Raw genomic sequence first — 23,291 nt, forward strand, 5'->3', positions numbered from 1 at the left:
AAAGGTTAAAGGAGAAATGAGAGGCCAAGGTATTTATAGCACTTAACCTGTTCAATTTTGGTGCTTTTCATTGCCCATGTGAGCTTCTTAAAGCACCTAGAGAAGACCAATACCTTGGTTTTTTTCATAATTAATTGTCAGTCTGTTGGATTCACAGTAATCCACACAGCGCTTCATTAAGCGTCTGAGGCCAACTCTGGATCGAGAGAGAAGGACAGCGTCATCTGCATAGAGCAGAATTGATACATGGGATGTACCCAGTTTTGGGGCATGGCTGTTCACTGCTGAGAGAGCAGAGGGGAGGTCACTTAAGAAAAGATTGAAAAGAGTGGGGGTAGTTTATCACTCAAAACCACGTACATTCATGGAACTGGGAAAATGAGGTTACATTTACCCCCACATATCACAGCAGTGTCTAGTCTCCTGCCACCATCTGTTCAATCAACCTGTCTTCATGTTGCCAATACCTGTCCCATTTATATGCTTTAAGTCACGGAATGAAATTAGTAAAAGTTGCAGGTTCATTCTGGTTGAAGGCTCAGCTATACATACACTTCTATTAAGTAAATGGTAGACTTATAATCCTAATTGGGCCAGATGTACCCCAAATGTAATCACATACTGACATTCAGGTTAAGAACCATTTATTCTACAGGTTCCTGTTTTACTACTGCAGGGACTTTTGTGAATCATCCTGATCACTTAGTCACATGATCATTGCTCTTTTTCATATTAAGGACAATGGCATCATAACAGCCTCTGGAATTTTATTTACACAGTAATTTTAAGGGATTCAAGAAGAGGGGTGAAGTTGAAGCTCTTCACTCTACACTCCAGAATATCTTCTGCTAATTAAAGGGTTCTGGAAAAAATTAAAGCTGGCTCAGCTCACATCGTCATGCACAATACAAACCTTGAAATCCGGTTTTTAGGCCAGCTGCTGGACTGACAAACACCTAAACCATTTGCAGCAACACTGAGCAGCCATCGGAAAAGTCACCTAGGTGAACTAACTTCCACAGATCCTCTGCACATCTTTCTCAAATAGCAGAGGAAAAACAGCACTTAGCGTAAACCATTTTTTTCTTAAGCATTCACTACCTTCCCTGCACGATGTCTGTACATCCAGTGGTTGTAACAAAAATGTTGCCTTCTTTGCAAGCCTCTTCCATTGTCGTAACTTCATAACCTGAAGGAGCAAAGAAGATCATGGGACTCTTTGCACATTATGCTTTTGTGTGCATGGGTAAGATAATGAAATATCCATACCAAAGTTATATACTAACCAGGGAATCAGGATCAGTGGACATTATTGGCTTCCTTGGGTAATATGTGAAGTGGCTCTATGGAAATCTTGCACTCTCAAACAGATACACATTCACATAATATACTTGATATTGGCGTTTTCCCCATGGCCAATATATCCTGGGATTAGGAAGTGAACCATCCCAGTTTGGCCATGAATTACACATGACTTCCGGGCCTAAACCGGGTCCACCCCATGAGATTTGCCTTATCCTGCGCCTTTCAAAAAACGATAAAATTGGCGGTTCTTTTGAAAAAGTGGGTGCCGATCCCATACACAAGCAAACACTGTGGGAGATAGGCCGGTTTATTTTTCCCACCTGACCGGCTGCAGTCAATCAGAAAGCAGGAAAAACAGAACAGTTCGCACATGCGCGGCATCGCCAGCAAGGAAAATGAAAATAAACTGGGAGCCATGCGTAATCACCTGAAGTTCTTCCTCCCAGCCTGAACATGCTAATGGGCTGCTATGCAGAGGGAGAAACCGAGATGGAAACATCCCGGTATGTATGATTCCGGTTTTCCCCTGGGATGTTTTGTCCATCCGAACAATGCCAATGTGTTTTTACATTGCATTGATTCAGTTTTATCCTGTGTTGCAGGTTCATTTATTAGGCACAAACACTATTTCATAATGAAGTGCTTTCTTGACTTTATCAGTGGACAGACTCCTTAAGGAAGTCTCTTCTGCATCTAAGAACATAAACACAGTTTGTCTATTTTCTTTTTAGAACATTCAATTGTGTTTCATAGACATCTGATATTATTCTTCATATAATTTTGTGGGACAAATCCTGTCATGAATTAATTCTGGAATGCATCTGCTTAAACTTTCAGCTATAATTGTTGTGAAAAAAAATTACAATCGGATGCTAAGCATATACAAAGTCTCATACAAATTTTTAAATAAATGAATCCCTAACAAAGAAGATTGAAATAGAAAAAGGAACTCGACAAGGCTGTCCAATTTCACCACTATTGTTTATATTAGCACTGGAGATATTAGCTACAAGAATCAGACAAGACAAAAATATTATTGGTATTAGGAAAGATAAAGAAGACCACAAAATGAAAAACTATGCAGACAATGTGCTAATTCCAGTTACCAAACCTAACAGCTCGTTGAAATGCATAATGGAATGAATTCACAAATTTGAAATCTATTCTGGTTATAGACTGAACAGAAATAAGATCAAGATAATAACACTGTATATGTTACAGACAGAAGCAGCAGCAGCAGAGGCAATATCAAAGTGCATTGCTACCAAAAAGTTAGTCAAATATTTGTGAATAAATGTAATTGGACAGAATAATAGTCTTTATAAAGAGAATTACCAAAGGTCTGGAGTGACAAGTATTAACGCATATATACAGAGATGAGAGAAGTTGTAAATGTCTTGGTAAGGAAGAATATCAGCAGTGAAAATGAATATTTTTATTTCAAATGTTATCTACCCATACAGAGAAGGCAGCTTTAAGAACTTGGCAGAAAATCTTAACTAAGTTTACATGGAATGGGAAGAAATCAAGTATAGCACTGAAGCTATTGCTAGATTTGAAAAAAACAAAACAAGGCAGGCATGCTGTACCAAATGTCAAACCATATCAGCAAGCTGCAGCATTGGTTTGGATATCTGACTTGATTGCTGACTCACAAAGGAGAAGTGTAACATTGGAAACAATCAGTACTAAAGAACAAATTTATAACTCTGTATGGATAAAACAGTCACTGAGAATTATTCAAAAAGAAGATGGGAATATGGTTTCAATGTGGAGGAAGAATAAGTCCTCTAATTCAATCAACTCCTCTTGAGACACTAATACAAAGATGAAAACAGCTATGAAAATATAATAGTGAAGGAAATTCTGGGCAAACAATCAAGGCTGAAGGAAAATATTCCGTGGCTACTATATTATCAATTGGTTGCAATATTGAGGGAACAATTAACGACTTTTGAACTGGAGAAGTCAGACATTTGTTAGGACGAATGTACAGATTGCTATTGCAACATGATATGGAAATAAAACAAGTAAAAGATTGTATGGTAAAACAGATGCAAAATTTTGGAGAAAATGTAAGTATGAATTAATGGCAGAGCCTTTGGACCAAAGAAATCAAAATTTACAGAATATCAAATGTTAAGAGAAAATTGGTATAAAATGTTTTTAGATGGTCTATAACACTTAAAGATATAGCTAAAGTTAATAATGGTTATAATGGAAAATGTTGGAAATGTCTGAATGCCAGGAAATACTGGATTGTGATTCATGATAAAATGCAAAAGATATTGAAAGTGAAGTTTCTAATACTTGTGAAAAGTATGTTATTAAATATTTTGCCCAATAATGTACCAAAAGTGCATAATGAACAGTTTAAATATATGCCAACCATATCCTAAATTGTATTTGCAGCAAGATGGGAAGCAGATCACCATCCAGACTTCATAGAATGGAGGAACAGACTAACATATTATCAGAATGTCTTTTTTGGACTATATAAGCCAGAGACTTGGATAACTACAGGTAACGAGGGCTATATGCGTAAGGACAAAATGCTGTGCTTAGATATATTTACCCTTGGAATTTTCAATCGGAATTTAACAGACTGCAAGTTCAAAATTGAATAGATGTTGAGCAAGTTTTACTTTTTGGGGGATTTGTAAAAATGAAAATTAATGTATTGTCAAAAATTAATTTTATGAAAAGAAAAGAAGGAAAAAGTCTCTTCTATCAATTTTTGAATATACAATATTGTAAAATATAGCACAGTCTTTTTCCAGCTGAGGTCACACAATTTAATCTCAACCACCTGCAAGGTAAGCTAAGCTAAGACAATGTAGCACAGAAGCTCAGCATGTGTGCTTATAATACTTTCAAAGGGAAGTATGCAATGTGTTCCACACTGAGCATATCAGAAACTAACTCCTTTTCAACACGTCCCTGTTCAATCAAGTCACTGTTCGTATATACTGAGGAATAAACATAGGAATTCCAGGACCTATCACCCTGTAAGCATTTTTGCTGCAGATTTAGTTTGACCCATCTGTTTCTGCCCAGGGCAAAATATTAGAGAGCAAACCAGAGGGACGCAGTCTCCACCAAGCTCTCTATGATCAAGCTGCCACTTGAGTGAATGCAGACTTTTGGTTCTTACCTTCCATGGCTGCTTGCAGTGCATTGATGGGATCAATTTCTGTGATGATGACCCTGGCACCAAAGTTCCTCAGGGCCTGAGCACAGCCCTTGCCAACATCGCCATAGCCTGCCACAACGGCCACTTTCCCAGCAATCATGACATCTGTGGCACGCTTAATGCCATCGATAAGAGATTCTCTGCAGCCATAAAGGTTATCAAACTTACTCTAGGGAGGAAAATAGAATTTTGAGCAAACTGATCTCTCCAAATAGTTTGCATGCTGGATATTTTCTGAAAGTCAACAGGTTGAGCTTGAATAACAAGACTTCCTTTGCAAATACACACATATTTGGCCTCGTATTCAATCACACAGGATTGATGCCAAGCAAACTGGGGGGAAAACTACAGATTCTCACACCACTGAAGCTTACGTCTACAGAGATTACCCCGTGACAGAAGATGAGGAGAAAGAATGCAGAGTTTGAATTTAAGACCACAGTGCCAACATGGACAGAGTGGCAACAACAGCAGCATATAGAGCTCTCAAGGCCCCCAAACCACAGAAACTAAATGTTCCCAGACTTTTTTGCCTGTGAGCCCTTTTGGAACTCTGAGAAAGGCGAGTGGGTGCCATCACAAAATGGATGCTATGGGCAGCAATCACAAAATGTGGGAGACAACTATATTCAAATGTGTATTCCCTGCAGATCAGAAGATGGTGCCTCTGAGGCTCTTCTGAAGCACCTCCTGCTCTAATGAGATGGAAGAAAGCCAAGGGTGGCTCTTTGCTTTGGTGACTCTTACATCCCCACAGAAGGCAATATTTGTAGGGAGACATGGTAGAACAGATCCCAATACCTGGACAAACAACTAGCACACAGAAAGAATTTTATGCCTTACCTTGGTAACAGAGTCGTTAACATTGATAGCTGGCAACTTCAGAGTTTCACTGGCCTGCATTTTATAGAGTTTATGGACTCCAGTAGTAGTCTCCTCAGAGACACCTCTGATTCCTGCAAGAAAGAATTCAACAGATTCTCCAATGTGACACAACCTTACCATAAACCCCAAAATTTAATGCAAATATCCCTAAATAAATTTCTTTATAAGAATTCTTTGGTGATGTGAAAAAAATAGCTTGGCTTTGACATCTGGTGAAGCTTCACAAATTTCCCTTTGTTTCTGAGCGCTCCTCTCAGTGCAAGCCTTTTAAACAGAAGACTTCAAAGTATGAGTTTCAAGGGCATTAAAATCTCTCTGGAATCTACAAGGGAGGGAAGTAGCAGAGAAAGCAACCATTCACACCTGCATCTAATAGATTTGGGTGACAGTCAGACTAAAGGTGCTAAACTAATGGTTGGCTGCAAAAGTACCATCAAGGTTAGAGACATTAGGGTTGTGGAGTTAATGCCTGGAAATAATTCACACATGCACAGACCCCCACAAAAAGCAGGAGGTTAGGGGGACTCACGGAGTCAGACATACAGGTGATTTGTTTTCAGATGATGCTTGAGTTACATCTGGATGATGGGAGAAGGACCGGGGGGTGGGGGGCAGGTTCTCTTTCAGGCTCTTCTCAGCCCAGCACCTACATGGTTGAGATGGTACAGCCCCTGTATAGGGACTCTAATCATCTTGTAAGGAAGGCATTGATCTGAAATTACCTGAAATAGCAATACTGTATAGCTTGTCAAGACAATGACGGGGGGGGGGGGGGCATAAAGAAAAGGAGGACTACAAAGTGCAATACAGACTACAAAATGTGCAGATGGTAGAGGCATGAATTACTGCCAGCTGAACCATATTTTCAAGACTGTGAAAGAAAACTGATGGGACTGGTTTTTAACAGGCACAGTTAAAAGCCAGAACCGACATTAAACTTTTAGTACACGTCCCAGGTTACAGCTAAATCACTGGGGGGAAAATTAGCAACTACCCATCACATGTCTTCAAATTCACAAGATAAAAGCTTGGAGCTTATATTGACATTCACATTTACTTTATAAAGCTCTTTTTTTTTTCACAAGAGCAACCCTTTCTCCACTTATGGGTCATGATGTCAAACTGAGCCTTGTGTTTGGGAGATGTGATAGAGGAAAGAGAATTAAGACAGGAATCCTATGGGGAAGTTAAGAGCAGGCTTGTTACAGCAGTTTCACAAGCCCCATACATCTGGTTTCCTACCACAGCAAAAATGAAACATCAAACATAATTCGATTTTTTAAAAAAACTATACACTGAGTTTAAAAGTTACATCCAAAGAACTATGAGCAGAGGTTACAATAGAGAACTTTCATATTTCTGCTGCAGACCATTATACCCTGCTTTCTGAAATGTTGCTCCTGGGGTTTAGGGGATCTCCAGAAACAACACTAGGTTAGATATGGGAGTCTGCAGTGGGAGATGGTAAAAAAATGGAAAAAAATCATATTCCCTCTTCCACTATCATAATATCTGTTGAATTGGATACAACCCGATGTTTTCATTTCAAGCAGTATCAAATCAAAACATAATGGGCCATTGGAAAGTGGGATCACAGGAAGCTATCTGAACACTGGAAGCTACCTTATACAGGCTGACTATTGGTCCACATAATGCTCTGGTCTACATGGAGAACAGCAGTTCTCCAGTGCTTCAGACAAAGAAAGGTCTTTTCCTGAAAACCAAACAACATGTGAGATCCTTCCATTGAAAGCTAGAAATTGAATAAGGGACTCTGCACACCAAGCATATTGTCCACGAATGAATCACAGTATCTAGTCTCATGAAACTAGGGATTGCAACACATTCAGAAATCTAGCTAACATGATTTGGGGTACATATTAAAATTTTTGGTCAGTAGGTCTCACTGGTATTTCAGGGTGGGTTTTGTAGTAAAGACATACTGTTCATCTGGAAGTAACATGTTTATTGGACTTGTAGCCCACTCTCCCCCACGACACAACAAGACTTGGCTCCCCACGCATCCCCCACCCCACCCCATGTTACACTGTGAGGGGAATGATGCTGCTTTTCCTTTTTTAAAAAAATTGCCTTGCAAAGCAGCAGTGATGGGGCTTGCAAAGTGACATATGCTGTTGCTAAAAATCTTGCCTTACAAAGTAGCAGTGATGGAGCTCTTAACTCCACCCTGCTTGGGTTACAAAGTGAGGAGAGTGTGATTGCAAAAAAATACATTTGACTTGCAAAGCAACAGCAACTGGGCCAGTGGTGGGATCCAAAATTTTTAATAACAGGTTCCGATGCTGGTGGGATTCAAACAGTGGCGCCACCGCACACACGCACCTCCAGTCCCTATTGGGCAGGGAGGTTGCTTTAGTAACCCCTTCTCGGCGCTCAGAAAAAAATAGTAACCACATCTAGAGAAGTGGTGAGAACTGGTTGGATCCCACCTCTGAACTGGGCTCTTTGCCTTGGCTTCCCCACCCCCATTGCTACACACTGAGTTTGCTGCTTCTTTTACTTTAAAACTCGCCAGTCACCAGGATGGAAAGACAAGACCTTTTTCCCACTAGCTGGCCCAGGAATCCGTGCTGCCGCCGGTACCACTCTAAAATTCCTCATTGCCCCCTTGATGTTTCCACTAATCCCAGGGGGCAGTACTGGCCAGTATGGGAATCCCTACCATACACCATGGTATTTTGCTGGACCAGCTCCAGGGAAGTGGGCTGGGAGCACTGTGTTAAGACACAGCAAAAATGAAACTTCAAACGAAATTTTCATTTGATTTTTTTAAAGCCGTACACTGGGTTTATGAGTTGCATCTGGTGAAGCCTCATGTATTTCCCTTTGTTTCTGAGGGATTGTTTCCAGAACATAGAGTTGGGGGAATTCGTGCTCACAGTCCTGGGAGCTGCCTTGCGGGGTTCCCCAGGGCTCAGTCCTATCCTCAATGCTATTCAACATCTACATGAAGCTGCTGGATGAGGTCATCAGGAGATTTGGAGTCAAGTATCATCAATATGCACATGATACCCAGCTCTATCTCTCCATTTCATCAATCAGGAGAGGCACTCCACATGCTGGACTATTATCTACAACGAGTTTTGGGCTGGATGAGAACCAGCAAACTGAGGCTGAATCCAGATGAGATGGAGGTTCTGTGTTCTGGCTCCCAAGTCCACAAAATCTTACACCATATGTCCCGAGCAGGCCTCTGTGATCTGCAGAAGCTAATCTACTGACAGTTCCCCCATCCCTCAGTGATGCAGCTGGCCTCTCCCCGGGCCAGGGCTTTTATGGCCCTGGCCCCTACCTGGTGGAACACTCTTTCATCTGCTGTTAGGGCCCTGCGGGACCTCGGTGAGTTTTGCAGGGCTTGTAAAACCGAATTATTCTACCAGGTTTTTGGGGAGGCTAGCCATGGATTGCCTGCCCCCTCCTGATGCCCTGTATTGCATTTTATACCATCTCCGGCACTGCCTTGTATTACATCTTTGTTTGGCATTGCTGATCCCCCCCAACCTTAGGATCGGACACCACTGATTACTAATGATTAATATTAATTAATATAGGTTTTATGATAATGCTGCTATTATGTTTTAAGGGATTTTAATATTTAATTTTATAACTTGTATTTTATTGTGTACTGTTTGTTACTGTACACCACCCAGAGCCCTTCGGGGGTTGGGTGGTCTATAAAATCTAATAAATAAAACCATAGTTTTGGATGAGGTTGTATTGTTCCAGAAGGACCTAGTGGCACCTCCCCCCGCCAAGGTGTGGGGGGCGAGGCACGCAGGAGGACTTTGTGATTGCCCCAGGCTCTGGAATAACCTGCCCCCAGAGATTTGTCATACACCCACCGTTTATGGATTTAGGCACATGACAAAGACCTTCCTCTTTGCCCAGGAATTTGGCTAGCCTTCCTGGAAACCCCCTCTACAGGTGCTAGCCTGGGGGCTGGAGGATGTAGGAGTGTGGGGTTACACTTATGTGGTTTTTATTATTTCTTTTAGTTGTTATAGTTTATGTTTTATTGTGATCTTTTATTGTTTTGTGATATTTTATTGTGTAAGCTGCCTAGAGACTTGGTGTAAGGTGAGGTATATTTTTCAATAAATACATTTCACACAGTAAAATCCAGCTGTAAAGTGGATTGAAGCTGCATTATTTGGCATGCATGAAAAGACCCTGATTTTTCATATAGCTTATATATGCTTTACCTGTCAAATAGCTCAAAATACCACAGAAACATGAATGAATATAGTTCTCAAGAACCATAAATGATTCAGAGGGTATCTTAAAGAACAAGCCCTACCCCAGGACAGGATGGGGTGACATGGGGATAGAAGAGTGGTGTTACTGTAACACTATTGTGCAATAATTATAGCAGTTGCAAGAGATGCAGATCTAATGCAAATGTCCAAAATCAAAGATGTAATTGGGATTGTCCATTGATGCACAGAGTTTTAGGCTTGATGGACTTGTCTTTGTAAGACAAGTCTACATGCTACAGGACTTGCAATGTGTCTCAAAGCTGTCCACTTATAGTTGGAGATTGTAGAAGTATTCTTTATGGAAAGCATCATCATAATGCATTGAAGGACATTCTCCTTCTGTGCAAAAGATCTGGAACAGGTAGAGCCAGTACAAAATTGGAACTTATGTTCCTTAATTTTTTTAATAAACCCAGATAAATTGCTTTTCAGTTCAAAGTGACAGAGGCTTCTGAGTATTCTGTGGTTTCAGATAGTGTCATAAGACTTCCCCTTGCAGAAACACTGACACCAAATATTCTTGTCTCAAGGTATCTTCATAGAGCAGTTTCCAGCGATAACAAGGTTTTTTAACTGTAGTCCAATGCCTATAAAAACTACACTGAATGTTTACAAGTCTATTGTTACATTCAAGGAAACAGACCAGGGGAGCACTAATTGAGAGTTTCAACATTTTACAAACATCAGTGCAGGGGACCAATATGGTTCCCAAGATCAGATCCAGGTTTCAAAATAAATCTGGCAATAGCGGCCTGCCACAGATCTGCAAGTGTTCTTGCCAGATCCAGTTACACCGAGTTAACAGGTTTAAGTGGTCTCCGCAGCTTTTCATAATAGATATTATTACATCCCTCAGCTATGTTGCCAGATGAATGTAATGTCGTGCATTATCAGTCCCTTGGAAAAGCTCCATTATGTTTATCCTCTTGATAAGCCTTTCAAATCATACAGATTACGTTAGACATGCAAGAACTCAGTCAGGTAATTAGGAAAACTGGAAACACATGAGATTTTTTCCAATGAACCAGAATGGTGAAGTTGTTAAGAATATCTGGCTATGATCTGGGAGACCCTTGTTCAAATCCCCACTCTGCCATAGAAGCTTGCAAGATGACCTTTGACCAGGCACAATGTAAACCTCATCTCCCTTACAGGATTGTTATGAGGTCAAAATGCAGGAGAATTTTGTAAGCCACTTATAGATTTCATTGGAGAGAAAGACAGGGTGTGTATAAATAAGTAAATAAGTAAATAAGTAAATAAATAATGCCAATGCCAGAGATCCTCTGAAGATGCCAGCCACAGATGCAGGCGAAACGTCAGGAGAGAATGCTGCTAGAACACGACCATACAGCCCAGAAACCACACAGCACCCAAGTGATTCCGGCCGTGAAAGCCTTCGACAATACAATGCCAACGATAGTTTGCAAGTCTATAACTATCTGTTTTTGTTCGTAGAAAATAAGCATTGGATGAGGTATACAGTACACCTCATAGCTGAAGAATGGAGGAGAACTGCCTGGGTGCTTAGCACTTAAAGCAACCCTGCTTTAAGTAGGCTCATAAAGAAGCAGCAAAAAATAGAAAAAAAAATAAATGCAAAAAAAAATCCAATTTTTCAAAATCAAAGAATCTTCCCTTTAAAAAGAAGACCTGAGAACTGCTAATACATCAAAATAACACAAAATTATATAACTCTCTGTATATATAACTTATTTTTTCCTTGTGAGAAATAGGCATGGATCAGTGACGTAGGTATAGCTTTTTTATGGGGTGGGTTCAGGGGTGGGGCTCAAGGGGGCAGGGCCACGCCCCCACCCACCTCTCACAAGCAGGTTTTGAGCCCGGAAGCTTTCTTTCCCTGGCTGGCTGGCTTGCAGCTTGAAAGCGTGTGATGCCGACTGCCTGTGCAGGTGGCTTCCCTAAGTTCTGCTGCACACACTCCCCCCACCCCCAGCACTGGCCTCTCGTTTTTGCAGGGCCGCCGCCACCACTCGGTTGCCTGGGCCCAGTGGAGGCACAGCTGGGGTGGGAGGGGCGCGCAGCCGGGGCGCAGGAGCGACCGCCCTCCCCACCGGACATGTAATGGGAGGGGAGTTAAACCCATGAAGCCCCCTCCTTACCTACGTCCCTGGCATGGATATGTACAATAGTGTACATTTAACATTCAAGAAAAGCTGAAAAAAGTGTAGTTTGCCCCTCCAGCAAGAAGGAGTATATCAGAAGTAGGAGTATATCTTGAATGTGAGGCCAAGCAACACAGGGAAACTGTTCCTTATGTGTTCTTTCTGAGACCTTCTCAGAAGCAAAAGCCTAGCCATAGTTAGAAACCACAAGCATGCTAGATGGATCCATGAACAGATTCAGGTCTTGTGATGCTCACTTTCATGCAAGTATACCTAAAAGAACTATATGGGAACCCTGGGCAACAAATTACAGAATGTAGTAGGGATTACATGGCATGCAAATATTAATAGCAGATGAACATTAACAAAAAAAAAGGTCTGAATGAAACTTGATAAGTACAGATTATGGAATGAAAATTTCTACCCAAGTTATTCATCATTTTCCAACCCACTTGTCCCCTCTACAGCGGAAATGCTTGCTGAATAACATTATCTTTGCAGTTGATTTTGTTTCATTGCCTTTAAGAAGCATACAGTAGAAAGAGCAATGCCCCCCTCTAGTGGGCCTTTCGTAGAGTCACTTTTCAATAGGGCTAAATTTCATATGCACATGGCATTGGTACACTGTCTTTAAAAATCTCTTGCTGTTCATAATGTTATTTATGCTTGATGTTAACATGGCTTCAGGAATACCAGTTGCTGGCCCCTGCTCATCATGTCCCTCACATGGAAACTTGCCAATTGATAATTATAACTGTTAATTATGTATCTGCAAGGACTTGTGGGAGGTATCTCATTTTTCCTCCCTCACTAATTTTCTTTTCTTTTCCTGGAAACCCCCATAGCTTCTCCCCTTTTCTGCTTCTGGTCCTCCTTCCCACCCTCCAGTTTACTTGCCTTTATGTACCCCCTGTTGAGTTTTCTCTCCTTCCATACTCCTGACAGCTGCTCCCTGAGAAAAGTCTGGTTGACAGTACTGATCACCAGGCCATGCCCAGTTATATGGTTTTCAACCCCACATTATATATATTTTCTTTTTAGGTTTCAGATTTTTCTGCAACCCTGGGGCTTTTCTCGGTCCCAGAAGATCTATCTAGTAGAAAGAGCTAGTCTAATCATGGGACCAATCTGTGGATTTAAGTTTCCACAGATTTGGCCACTTTGAGAAAAAGATGTATGGACAAGTGGGTCCTGCAATCCTCATGGGAAAACCCTTCTCCCTCTAACTTTTATTCTTCCTAAACACTTCCACCAGGATGGTTTGATTCCCAGTCTCTGAATCTTCTCCTGGCCACAGCATTGATGCTGGAGAGACTTGCACAGCTCCCAGTCACTGTCATGGGACCAAATGAGGCTTCCTGCCCGCTGCTACTGGTCTACCAGGATTTATCTTATTCATTTATTTACATTTATAACTCGCCCTCCCTGGAAGGGCTCAGGGTGGCACCATGCAGCTTCCAGCACATTTCTCCCATTGCAGAACCCCATTTAACCTGCCACCATGCTGGTCTCGCACAAGGAAGGGGAGAAAGAAACCCTGTTCCATTTGCCCTTATTATTTATGGTACCATTTGCTCATCTCTGCCTGGACTGGGGGTGGGGGTTCAACACATCATCCAGTTAACAGTATTCTGCCTAAAGGGCTTAAGATTATACATTCTAATTACAAGACACGGGGGGGGGGGGGGGATCAGTGTTTCAAATTGTCACAAAATTCCCAACACACAATATAAGTTTTAATTATCACCATTTTAAAACCCTTTCCCTCCTCCTGCCCCATGACACAAGCAACACAGGCATTTCAAATGGTTGCACAGATGGTGTGATATTCAAGCACAATTTTCCCCTCAGTTTGAGAAGAATGATGAACTGGGCAACCACACAGAAAGCCTCAGTTTAGTATACTTGGATCAAGTTTAATGTCAAAGGTGCAATGACAGCTAAGAGTGCATACCTGCAGCACCACCACAATCACTAGAATAGACCACTAGGCCTTACATTATCTAACCTTATTCTTTTATTTTATATCCCACCCTCCCCAGCCTAAACTGGGCTCAGGGAGGCTAAAATAATCATATAATAATACTTTAGATAATGGTTAAATCATTAAAAAATAAAATACCAATCCCAACTATAAATCATTAAAACTCCTGATGGCAACTGAATAATTTGCATTGCCTGTACAAAACCCATTTCTGCACAATCCTATAGATCTTGTTGAGCAAAAGGAAGGACTGTTGGGGGCCAACAGATTTCAATAGAATTAGACCATATCGGCTTCAATTACATATTTGGTTTTACATGCTCTGCGTAACAGTTTGATCTCCCGTAGAGCTCTAATATCAACCAGCAGTGCAATCCAAGAAGTAGGAACCAGGCCCATAAAGGCCCTGGATCTGGTAGAAGACTGCCATATATCCTTGACACCAGGGATTGCCAGAAGATTCTGCTCGTGTTCTTAAAGGCTAATACCAAAACCTTGAAATGATCCAGATTTCAACTGGTAGCCAGTGCAGTTGGTAGAGAACATGTCCTATATGTTCCCTCACTGGGGTTCCATTGAGCACTCTATGTTCTGGACCAATTGCAGTATCTCTCTGAGGATCTCTGGATAATAGGTAGAAATCTCTTTTGTCATTTTGCAAATTTAAATGCTTAAGGAAGATGAGTAACACAGTTACCTTTCAGGAGCTGGGGATATTTGGTGTGAACCAAGTCAGTGAGGTCGCCACCATCATCTAGAATCATATTCAAGGGTTGTCCATCCTTAAAATAGAGAGTCTGCTCGATACACCATACATACTCCTCATCTGTTTCCCCTTTCCATGCGAACACTGGATCCAAATCAAAGAGCGACGTTAATTAAAAAACTCTTAGAGCAGTTTTAGGGCGAAACAAATGGAAATGCATTCCTGATCAATGATAGTTAGCAGCAATCTTCCTTTGAGCATCAGGAAGAGACTCATCTATGCATAATAGCCAAAAATCAAAGTAGTCTAGCCACGTTTGAAAGAAAAAGGATATCTTACCTCTGAATGTTAATACGTTAATTTAAAAAATATTACTTTCTTAGTTGCAAACCGTAGCACTACCTAACAAGCATCACCAACATCCACATACTAATTTAATTTTTTTTTAAAGCTCTTTGCCTTAAGGGATGTAGCATCTGAAATTTGACATGGAGGAACAAAAAAGGAAAGGAAGAGGATCCAAGCTTAAATAAGAATGTCTGTGTCTAGCTACACATTGATTCAAAAGAAGATTTAGGGCTATGCTGCCTTATTTTCAAATCAAAACAACTTCAATCCTTAGCTTTCTCAAATGATTTGACGGTGAGAACTCCAGAGATGATCTCCTCTTGCTCTTCCTAACCATAATCTGAGAATTAGGCTCACACTTCTCAGTCATTTGAATCAGCCATTCATCAAACTACAGCAAATGTATGTCAACATTTTGAGAGGTTCTATAATCTAACCCTCCGTGTATCTTTACTCAGAGGCCTAACACAGAGGATAATTCTCTCTCCAATTAACGCAGTTGCTTCCTATCTTACATTTACATACATTTATATTTAAGTTGACTTTTGATCACTTCAAGAAACTCAGAACATATTTAACTTCATCAGGAAGAATATACCACTACTTCAGGTTTGGTTGGTATTATACTAATCTTTAGCTTATTATACTTAGGTTAAAATTAAAATCATTAACTATTAATATATAGTTTGCCTTTTTAGCTGAAAAGTGTAAATATTTGTGTATATTCAACTTATTTTGCTTGGTGAACTGGGTTTGTTTCACCATTCCTCCTTATGACCTTAGGTGGCCTTGGACTAGTCACAATTCTTTCAGAATTCTCTCAGCCCCATCTACCTCACAAGGTGCCTGTTGTGGGGAGGAGATGAGAAGGCAATTGTAAAATGCTGTGAGACTCCTTAGAGAAGAGAAAAGCGGGGTATAAAAACCAACTCTTTTTCTTATTCTGTAGTTCCAACTTGTTTGTGATGTGGGGACATTTGATTCAAAACACAGTTGACCAGTAAATTTTTATGAAGACTGAACTAAGAATATCAACCATTATTTTTACACTGGTGGACCTTACTGATCAAACAGGCAAATTCAATTTCTTTCTCTTCTGATGAAGTCAGTACTTGGGAGCTTTGATCTTTATTTCTGGTTACACAAACCTCCTCCTCGATTGCAAATACTTTAGAGTTTACAGGGAGAAAAGACAACATTGCTGTAACTAGATGAAGTTGAAGGGTTTATTAGCACTGCATTGTGAGCAATATTCCATGACATCATGCTGATAGCAGCTTCGTACTGGTATTTCACAGGCAAGTAATAGAAGAAGCATCAGACACACATCACCTTGCTTCATCTTCATCTAATTGTAGGCATCACACCTGGGATGTTTAATGCAGCCCATGGGCATTTTTCTTATAGAGGCCAGTCTGAAAGCAATGGCTACTACTAGTACAGGGGTCTGCAACCTGCGGCTCTCCAGTTGTTCATGGACTACAATTCCCATCAGCCCCTGCCAACATGGCCAAGTGGCAGGGCTGATGGGAATTGTAGTCCATGAACAACTGGAGAGCCGCAGGTTGCAGACCCCTGTACTAGTACTATTTGCAAATAAATCCATCAGATGGGCCATCACACACCATGACCAGTGAGCAACTGAAGCATTTGATGTTACTGGTTTTACTTTGTTGCTTTTCATAAAAGTTACTTTAGAGCTGAAAGCACACAGAAACATAGGATGTAAGTGCCCACCTTATTGCTGCCATCATGGTGAACTGGGGCTTCACTGGGGTACTAATGCACTTTACCCAAGGACCAACTCTGACAATTCCTTCCAAATCCAAATAGTTACCAATGCCAAAATCAGCATGTAAGAATGCAGAATATGTTACATTTAATGTAAAATACAAAGCACAAATGTGTATATGATGCACACCCTATTACTATATTACTTGTGGGTGCATAGTCCTACTTGATGAATGGGAACATAAGAAGGCTTTTATGATTGCTATGCCTCATATTGATTTCCAAGACTGGCCATGCTACTACAGTGTTTAAACCGATCAAGCCCTTTACATGGAGCGTGAAATGGGTCTCTTATCCGGAATTCCCCGTCATCGTTGTTCATATGTGACTTACCTAATCTTTCAATCTGCCAGCAATTCTATGGGACACTACTTTATTAAAATATAGAATCCTCTTGTTCTATGGGACACAACTTTATTAAAATATAGAATCCTTTGGACTTATTACCAGGGATTCTGTTATGGAACTTTGATGTGTTAGACTAATGTACCTATTTATGCACTTGGGGGGGTTAATACATGTTTGCGTTTTGTGTTTCACATTAAATACAACGTATTCTGTATTCTTATGGTTTTTTGCCTTTGCCTTGGTGTAGTAAGTTTTCTTTGCTTCTTGCTGCAGCTCAACTACACCTTTTCATTTGTTAGCATCTTCAGAGATGTGTCATAGTAAGATGCTTTTCTCTCTGGGGCACAGCCATAGATGCGGCGAAATGTTAGGAGCAAAAACTACCAAACCATGTCCCCGCAGCCTAGAAAACCCACAACAGCCAGTTGATTCCAGCCGTGAGAGGTTTTGACAATACATAAAACAATGTTTCTTCTGCTCTGATGCAAGCAGAATAGTCTGCTCCCTCATGTCATTTGACATTCACTGGACCAAGCAAAGCAAATTACTATGGAATTCAATTATTAATGCAAAAGGGGGGAAATTACCAGGAACTCCAGTTTTGGCAATAGCTGCAGCAGCATGATCTTGAGTGGAGAAAATGTTGCAACTCGACCACTGCACCTGGAACAAACAACCCCAAACACATTCATGGACACTACACTTTAATTCCGCCCCGCCCCCACCCCCCCACCCCCCCGAGCTTAAAAAACAGCTTAGTGTGGGGGGAAATCAAGAAGCCCCTCATTACCAAGATCAGGTCAGGAAGCTAATGCTTCTTTGCAGGAAATTTCATAAACAGAAAGGCTACTCAATGAGGCAACCAGCAGTAACAAGTCTGTCTCTACGAGGCTTTTAGTATATTTCCATGCAACCTAGCTTTATTTATTGACGATAATTTTTGCCCTTTCCTTTCCAGTGGAGTAGTACTCAAATATTAATTTTTAAAAACCGCACTCTTTAAAAAATGGAAGCTAGCAGCAGCACAGCCAAAAAGTCAGCTACAGACCCATAGTAACCAAATGACCCTGAAACAAGGCAAGTAATATAATCGGTATAAAATCAATAGTAAAAACAAACAAACAGCAGAATGTCAGCAAATCAGTTGACCAAATGCCCTCTAGAATAAGAAAGGTTTTACAGACCTCCAGAAGGCAAAAAGTGTGGCAGTGAATTCCAAGTCTAAAGGCCACCACGAAAAAAGTCCTGTTCTGTGTCCCACCAACCTCAGCTGTTTATATGAACATGCAGAGTGCAGCACCACAGCCAGTCCTCAATCACAAGGATCTAAAGAAAGGCTGAATGCTCTCAATCCATTAACAATCAACTGCAAACTAACTTGGGATGGGATATATACACACACACAATAATCTCACCGTTCCTCCACATGCTCAGAGCATATGGTTCTCCCTTCACTATTTTATCCCTCAAAATATCCTGTGAGGTATGTGAAGCTGAGAAAGTGGCTGGCTTAAAAAAGCTTCATACCACAGTGTGAATCTGAACCTGGATCTCCAAGTTCACAGGATTGGAACCAGACCCTAGATCACATTTGACCACTATACCAAGCTGGCTCACAAAAAAGCATCCTGGTGTGTCTTCCACCTTTGCTGTCAAGGACTCTTAGTGGCTAAAAGGCTTCCAAACACTTGTGCTGAAGAGGTAAAGCAGGTTTGGAATGCAGTTCCCAGGTTCAGTTCTTAGCACCTCCAGCTGAAAGAATCCAGTGGTACACAAAGTGAAATACCTCTACATAAGACCCTGGAGAATTGCTGCCAGTCTGAGCAGGCAATGCTGACTTCAGGGGAGAGGGCATGGCTCAGTGGCAGAGCATCCACTTGGCATGCAGAACATCCCAGGTCCAATCCCCAGTATCTTCAGCTGAATGGATCTAGTAATGGATAATGTGAAGGAGTTCTGCTTGACACTCTGAAGAAGCACAATCAGTCAGAGTAGGCAATGATGACCTTGATGAACTGATGGGAGCCAATGTGGTGTAGTAGTTAGGAGCAGCAGGCTGTAATCTGGAGAAACAGACTGGATTCCCTACTCCTGCACATGAAATCTGCTGGGCGGCCTTGGGCCAGTCACAGTTCTCTCAGAACTCTCCCAGCCCCACCTGTCTCACAGGGTGTCTGTTCTATGGAGAGGAAGGGAAGGAGTTTGTAAGCCACTCTGAGACTCTTTTTGGTAGAAAAAAGCAGGGTATGAAAACCAACTCTTTTTCTTCTATGAGGCAGCATCATGTGATCTCTGGAGATGAGAACTGTATTTTATTAAAAGACAGTTTCCTTGGCAATACTGGGTATGCAATGCTTGATTCTATCTTGACCCACAACATTCAAGGGCTTATTTCTCACAAGTGTATCAAGGAAACCTCTAACTTTACCTCAGCTCCCAGGGCCATCAGAGTTTCAATCAGAACTGCAGTCTGCACAGTCATGTGTAGGCAACCAGCAATTCTAGCTCCTTTCAATGGTTTTGATGCAGAATACATCTCCCGCATCTTCATCAACCCTGGCATCTCATTCTCAGCAATCTCAAGGGCCTTGCGACCCCAGTCTGCAAGACTGATGTCAGCTGTTAGAAGAGAGAGAAACAGGTGGTTGGAACACAAACACACAACGCTGCAGTTATTCAGGCATTATTATTAACATTGACAGCACAGCTGTTACAAAGCTATCAAGAAACATAATGAATAGGAGCTGGAAGGAAGAGGAGAAGGCCTTCTTGATTTCCTCTTAAAGATGGTTACGCAATGGATTGCAACTGGCACAGAAGATTTTGCTGCCATAAAGTCAAACTGTATGCAAAGTTAGATGGTTGTTTGTTTAATGAAGAAAAAATATTTCAAGTATTCAGATGTGGGTACAACCATACCAGAATCAACCACCATTTGGGCCCATTCTAATTAACATCCTTCATCACAGTATCTACTCACACTAACAGACCTTGATCAGGATTTAATGGTTAATTCCTCTTTGGCCCACTTTTAGCTTACACTAGTATTTCATTAACCAAGTATTTGTCCCATCAGCAACTTCTGCTGCACTTTGTGGTTCAGACAACTCCCTCAGTTGCCATTTCTGCTAGAAATGACTCAAAAGCAAAGAAATACCCAAAGATCTAAGACTGAAGTCCATATTTCATAGCTTCATGGGAGGGTTTCCTCAAAATCAACCCAGGAGAGCTCCATCTCTGGTTAATTCTACAGGGTTTCTGAACAGGCACAGACATCCAAGTGCTGATGCAAATCACTTAATACATAAAGACAAGCCTGAACTAGAACTAGAATAGATTGTTCTATGTTTTTAGCCACTCCAGGCTTTTTCACGACATCAGTGGAAAATAATGGGAAAATTAGAGTAAATGAAAACAACACACATTGGCGGCTTCCTCACTTTGGTATATTTTAACAAGACGGCTGTATAGTTTAAATGCTCATCAGGCTCTTGAGACACACAAAGGCCATTTTAGCAATTCTATTCCATAGTGACTTACATGCTGGGGAGCCTTTGGGCCTGAAAACTTCTCCAATTTCTCAGTACTTTCAGCATGCAGTTCTACTACCCTTTCAGACACATGACAAGACTATGTGAATATCAGGTCTCTTGTAAAGATAAGCATCAAACAAGGATCCAAGAGAAATGGGTTAAAACCCCCATTAAATCAGTGAGTAACCTCAAGGCAGTCATTCTCAGCATAATACCACACAAAGACATTGCAAGAATAAAGCAAAAGGGGGTAGCCACAAACACTCCTTGGATAAAATGGCAATGGATTGATACAATAGACCTCTTTACAAGTTGCAGTAAATGCACATCCAATGTGTACAATGAACACTCAGTGTTTTCGTTATATGTGAGTTACAACTTGGTGACGTGGGGTCAGCTATATTAGGGAGACCACTAAAGAAGTCTATGGTTGCTACATGGACGAAGACAATGTGAAATCATCTCAGTTCATTTCTTGCCCTGTGAAGAGGGTCACCATGAGTCAGTTGTGACTTGAAGGCACTTTCTTCTGAATGGTTCTCAAGTTTCATTCAATGTGAGATGTACAATTTGCCTTTATCCAAGTTCAAGTCCCTGGTTTAATTTGAAAACTGGAAATGTTTTGGTACTCCTTAACAGGTCTGCACACATATAGGCATTCACTATAACAGGTGAAAATAGTTAAATATAGCTCTCTATTAACAGTGGAGGCACTTTGGAGAAAGTCTAAACTAACCCATAAATTAGGAAGTGAATGAATTTGTGAAAATATAACTAGAAAGAATCAGAAATTTTTTTTTTGCAAGTCAGGAACAGCCCAACGATACAGAGCTGTTATAGTCACTGTCCTTATAGTCCTGTCCTTCGTTTGGGCACAAAGGCCAATATGGTCATGACTTTGCGCAACACCTGCATTTATGCAACTGGACAAACTGTGTATTTTTTATGCTCTTTAAAGGGCAGTGCTCTGACATACTTCTTGAAGCTAATTTCAAAACAGCCTAGCTTCTCTATAGCATGGACTATTGACAGACAGCTCCAGTGTGCTTAACACAGCCAGTAGCCAGCAGCTACTTGACAGCATGGTCCCTGGAAGGATTATGGGATATGTAGTCCTCGCGTCTGCCGGACCAGAGCCCTCCTTCTACCGGGGAATCCGAGGAACTACAATTCCCAGAAGTCACTGGTCTCTCCCCAGGCCACATGGAGCACGCTCAAAGGCTTTCACGCCAGCTAGTCACGCCAAAGTCCGTTTTAAATTAAAGAAAGCAAAAATAAGTCCCTTCGACGGACTCAAACTGAGTTAGCATTAACAGCTACTTTTAGCAGTCAAATCCACTCTATAAAGCAGGCAGTTCGCCTCGCGCGTGGTTTTTGAGTGGGAAGAGAATGAATCAACGTAATATAAACCCTTTTGGTATCATGAAGCACGCTTAGAGGTACAATTAAAAAAAAATCCGCGCCAGACGCCAACCCCACGGGAAACAAAAGTACAACCGCCTGGATTTATGTAATTCGCCATTAAGGCTGCAAAGGGACCCAGCTATTTTGCAGGCCTTGCACGGAGCTGCCTCACCAGCCCCCAGGAGGAGAGGAGGAAGCCACTTACCCACTTTGTAGGGCAGCTTTTCTGACATGCTGGAGTTTTTGCAGCTGGAGCACCACAGCGCTTGAGCAAGAGGAGGAAGGCAATGTGGCGGGAGCCGGCGGGCGGCAAAAAATGGCTTTAAATAGACTGACCCCCTTTTCTCAAATCCATGAAGCCATTTGCACCAATCCCCATGTAGGGCAGGAGGGGGGCGTGGCTGTGCAGTGCGCGCAAGCCTTGCTGATGCTCACGTTGGGCATAGCGGTGCAGGGTGCTGCTGCTGGCATCTTGGTAGGCGGTGCCTTGACAGGGTTTCCACACACACCTCCCCGTTGTGTGCCCTTTGGTCGTTCAGCACCTTTTCCCTTCAGTCCGTGCCTGTTTTAACCCTTGCTCGCTCGCCACCCTGCAGCTGCATGTGATTGCATCCTGAATGATCACGGTTTAGCCCTGCATGATGAGAGAAAGTCACAAAAGGGGGTGGGGTGGGGTGGAACCCTAGGGGTCCCTGAATGAGGAAAGATCTTAGACTTTTTAGAAAACTGTTTCCAGCCAAAGACAACTCTGATTTTTTTTAAGTGTTTATATATCACACCAATGCTGTCTTTGAAACAAGGCCACTGTCACACTGTGCCATACGAATACAAAAAGAGCCCTGCCTGCTGGATCAGGCCACAGGGGTCTGCAACCTGTGGCTCTCCAGATATTTGTGGACTACAATACCCATCAGCCTCTGCCAGCATGTCCAATTGGCCATGCTGGCAGGGGCTGATGGGATTTGTAGTCCATAAACATCCGGAGAGCTGCAGGTTGCAGACCCTGCCAATTGGCCATGCTGGCAGAGGCTGATGGGAATTATAGTCCATGAACATCTGGAGAGTCGCAGGTTACAGACCCCGCCACTAGTGAATTCTACAATTTAATTACTTATTAGTTAAGAAGTATTAGGAGACACGTGATGCAGTAAAACTGCAATACTGCAGTTGAAGCTTTGCTCACAAACTGAGTTTGGTCTCAGTGGAAGTTGACTCAGGCTTCCATGCTTCTGAGACAGGTAAAGCCCAGCTTGCCAGAAGCAAAATGTAGATGACTGGGAAAGGCAATGGCAAACCACCCTGTAAGCATCGTGTACAATCGAGACAACTATATTGGCCAAAGAGTGGGGGGGGGGGGGAATTGAAATATGTACCCATGATGGTTTAGATGG

General features: G+C 41.7%; 1 protein-coding gene across 1 annotated transcript in view; it reads right to left on the reverse strand.

The window, feature by feature from the left end:
• Positions 1–22,296, reverse strand: part of AHCY (adenosylhomocysteinase) — a 36,988-nt gene extending 14,692 nt beyond the window's left edge. Inside the window, exons 1-7 of the mRNA XM_048498031.1 lie at positions 22,106–22,296; positions 19,392–19,582; positions 17,551–17,626; positions 14,468–14,620; positions 5,342–5,454; positions 4,460–4,667; positions 1,102–1,189 (exon numbers count right to left, since the gene is read on the reverse strand). Of these exons, the coding sequence (XP_048353988.1) occupies positions 1,102–1,189; positions 4,460–4,667; positions 5,342–5,454; positions 14,468–14,620; positions 17,551–17,626; positions 19,392–19,582; positions 22,106–22,133 (857 nt within the window). The 5' untranslated portion in view covers positions 22,134–22,296. The remainder of the gene's footprint in view (positions 1–1,101; positions 1,190–4,459; positions 4,668–5,341; positions 5,455–14,467; positions 14,621–17,550; positions 17,627–19,391; positions 19,583–22,105) is intronic.
• Positions 22,297–23,291: the final 995 nt, after the last annotated feature.

Source organism: Sphaerodactylus townsendi, linkage group LG05, assembly GCF_021028975.2.
Source record: "Sphaerodactylus townsendi isolate TG3544 linkage group LG05, MPM_Stown_v2.3, whole genome shotgun sequence".
In the NCBI taxonomy this organism is placed as follows: domain Eukaryota; kingdom Metazoa; phylum Chordata; class Lepidosauria; order Squamata; family Sphaerodactylidae; genus Sphaerodactylus; species Sphaerodactylus townsendi.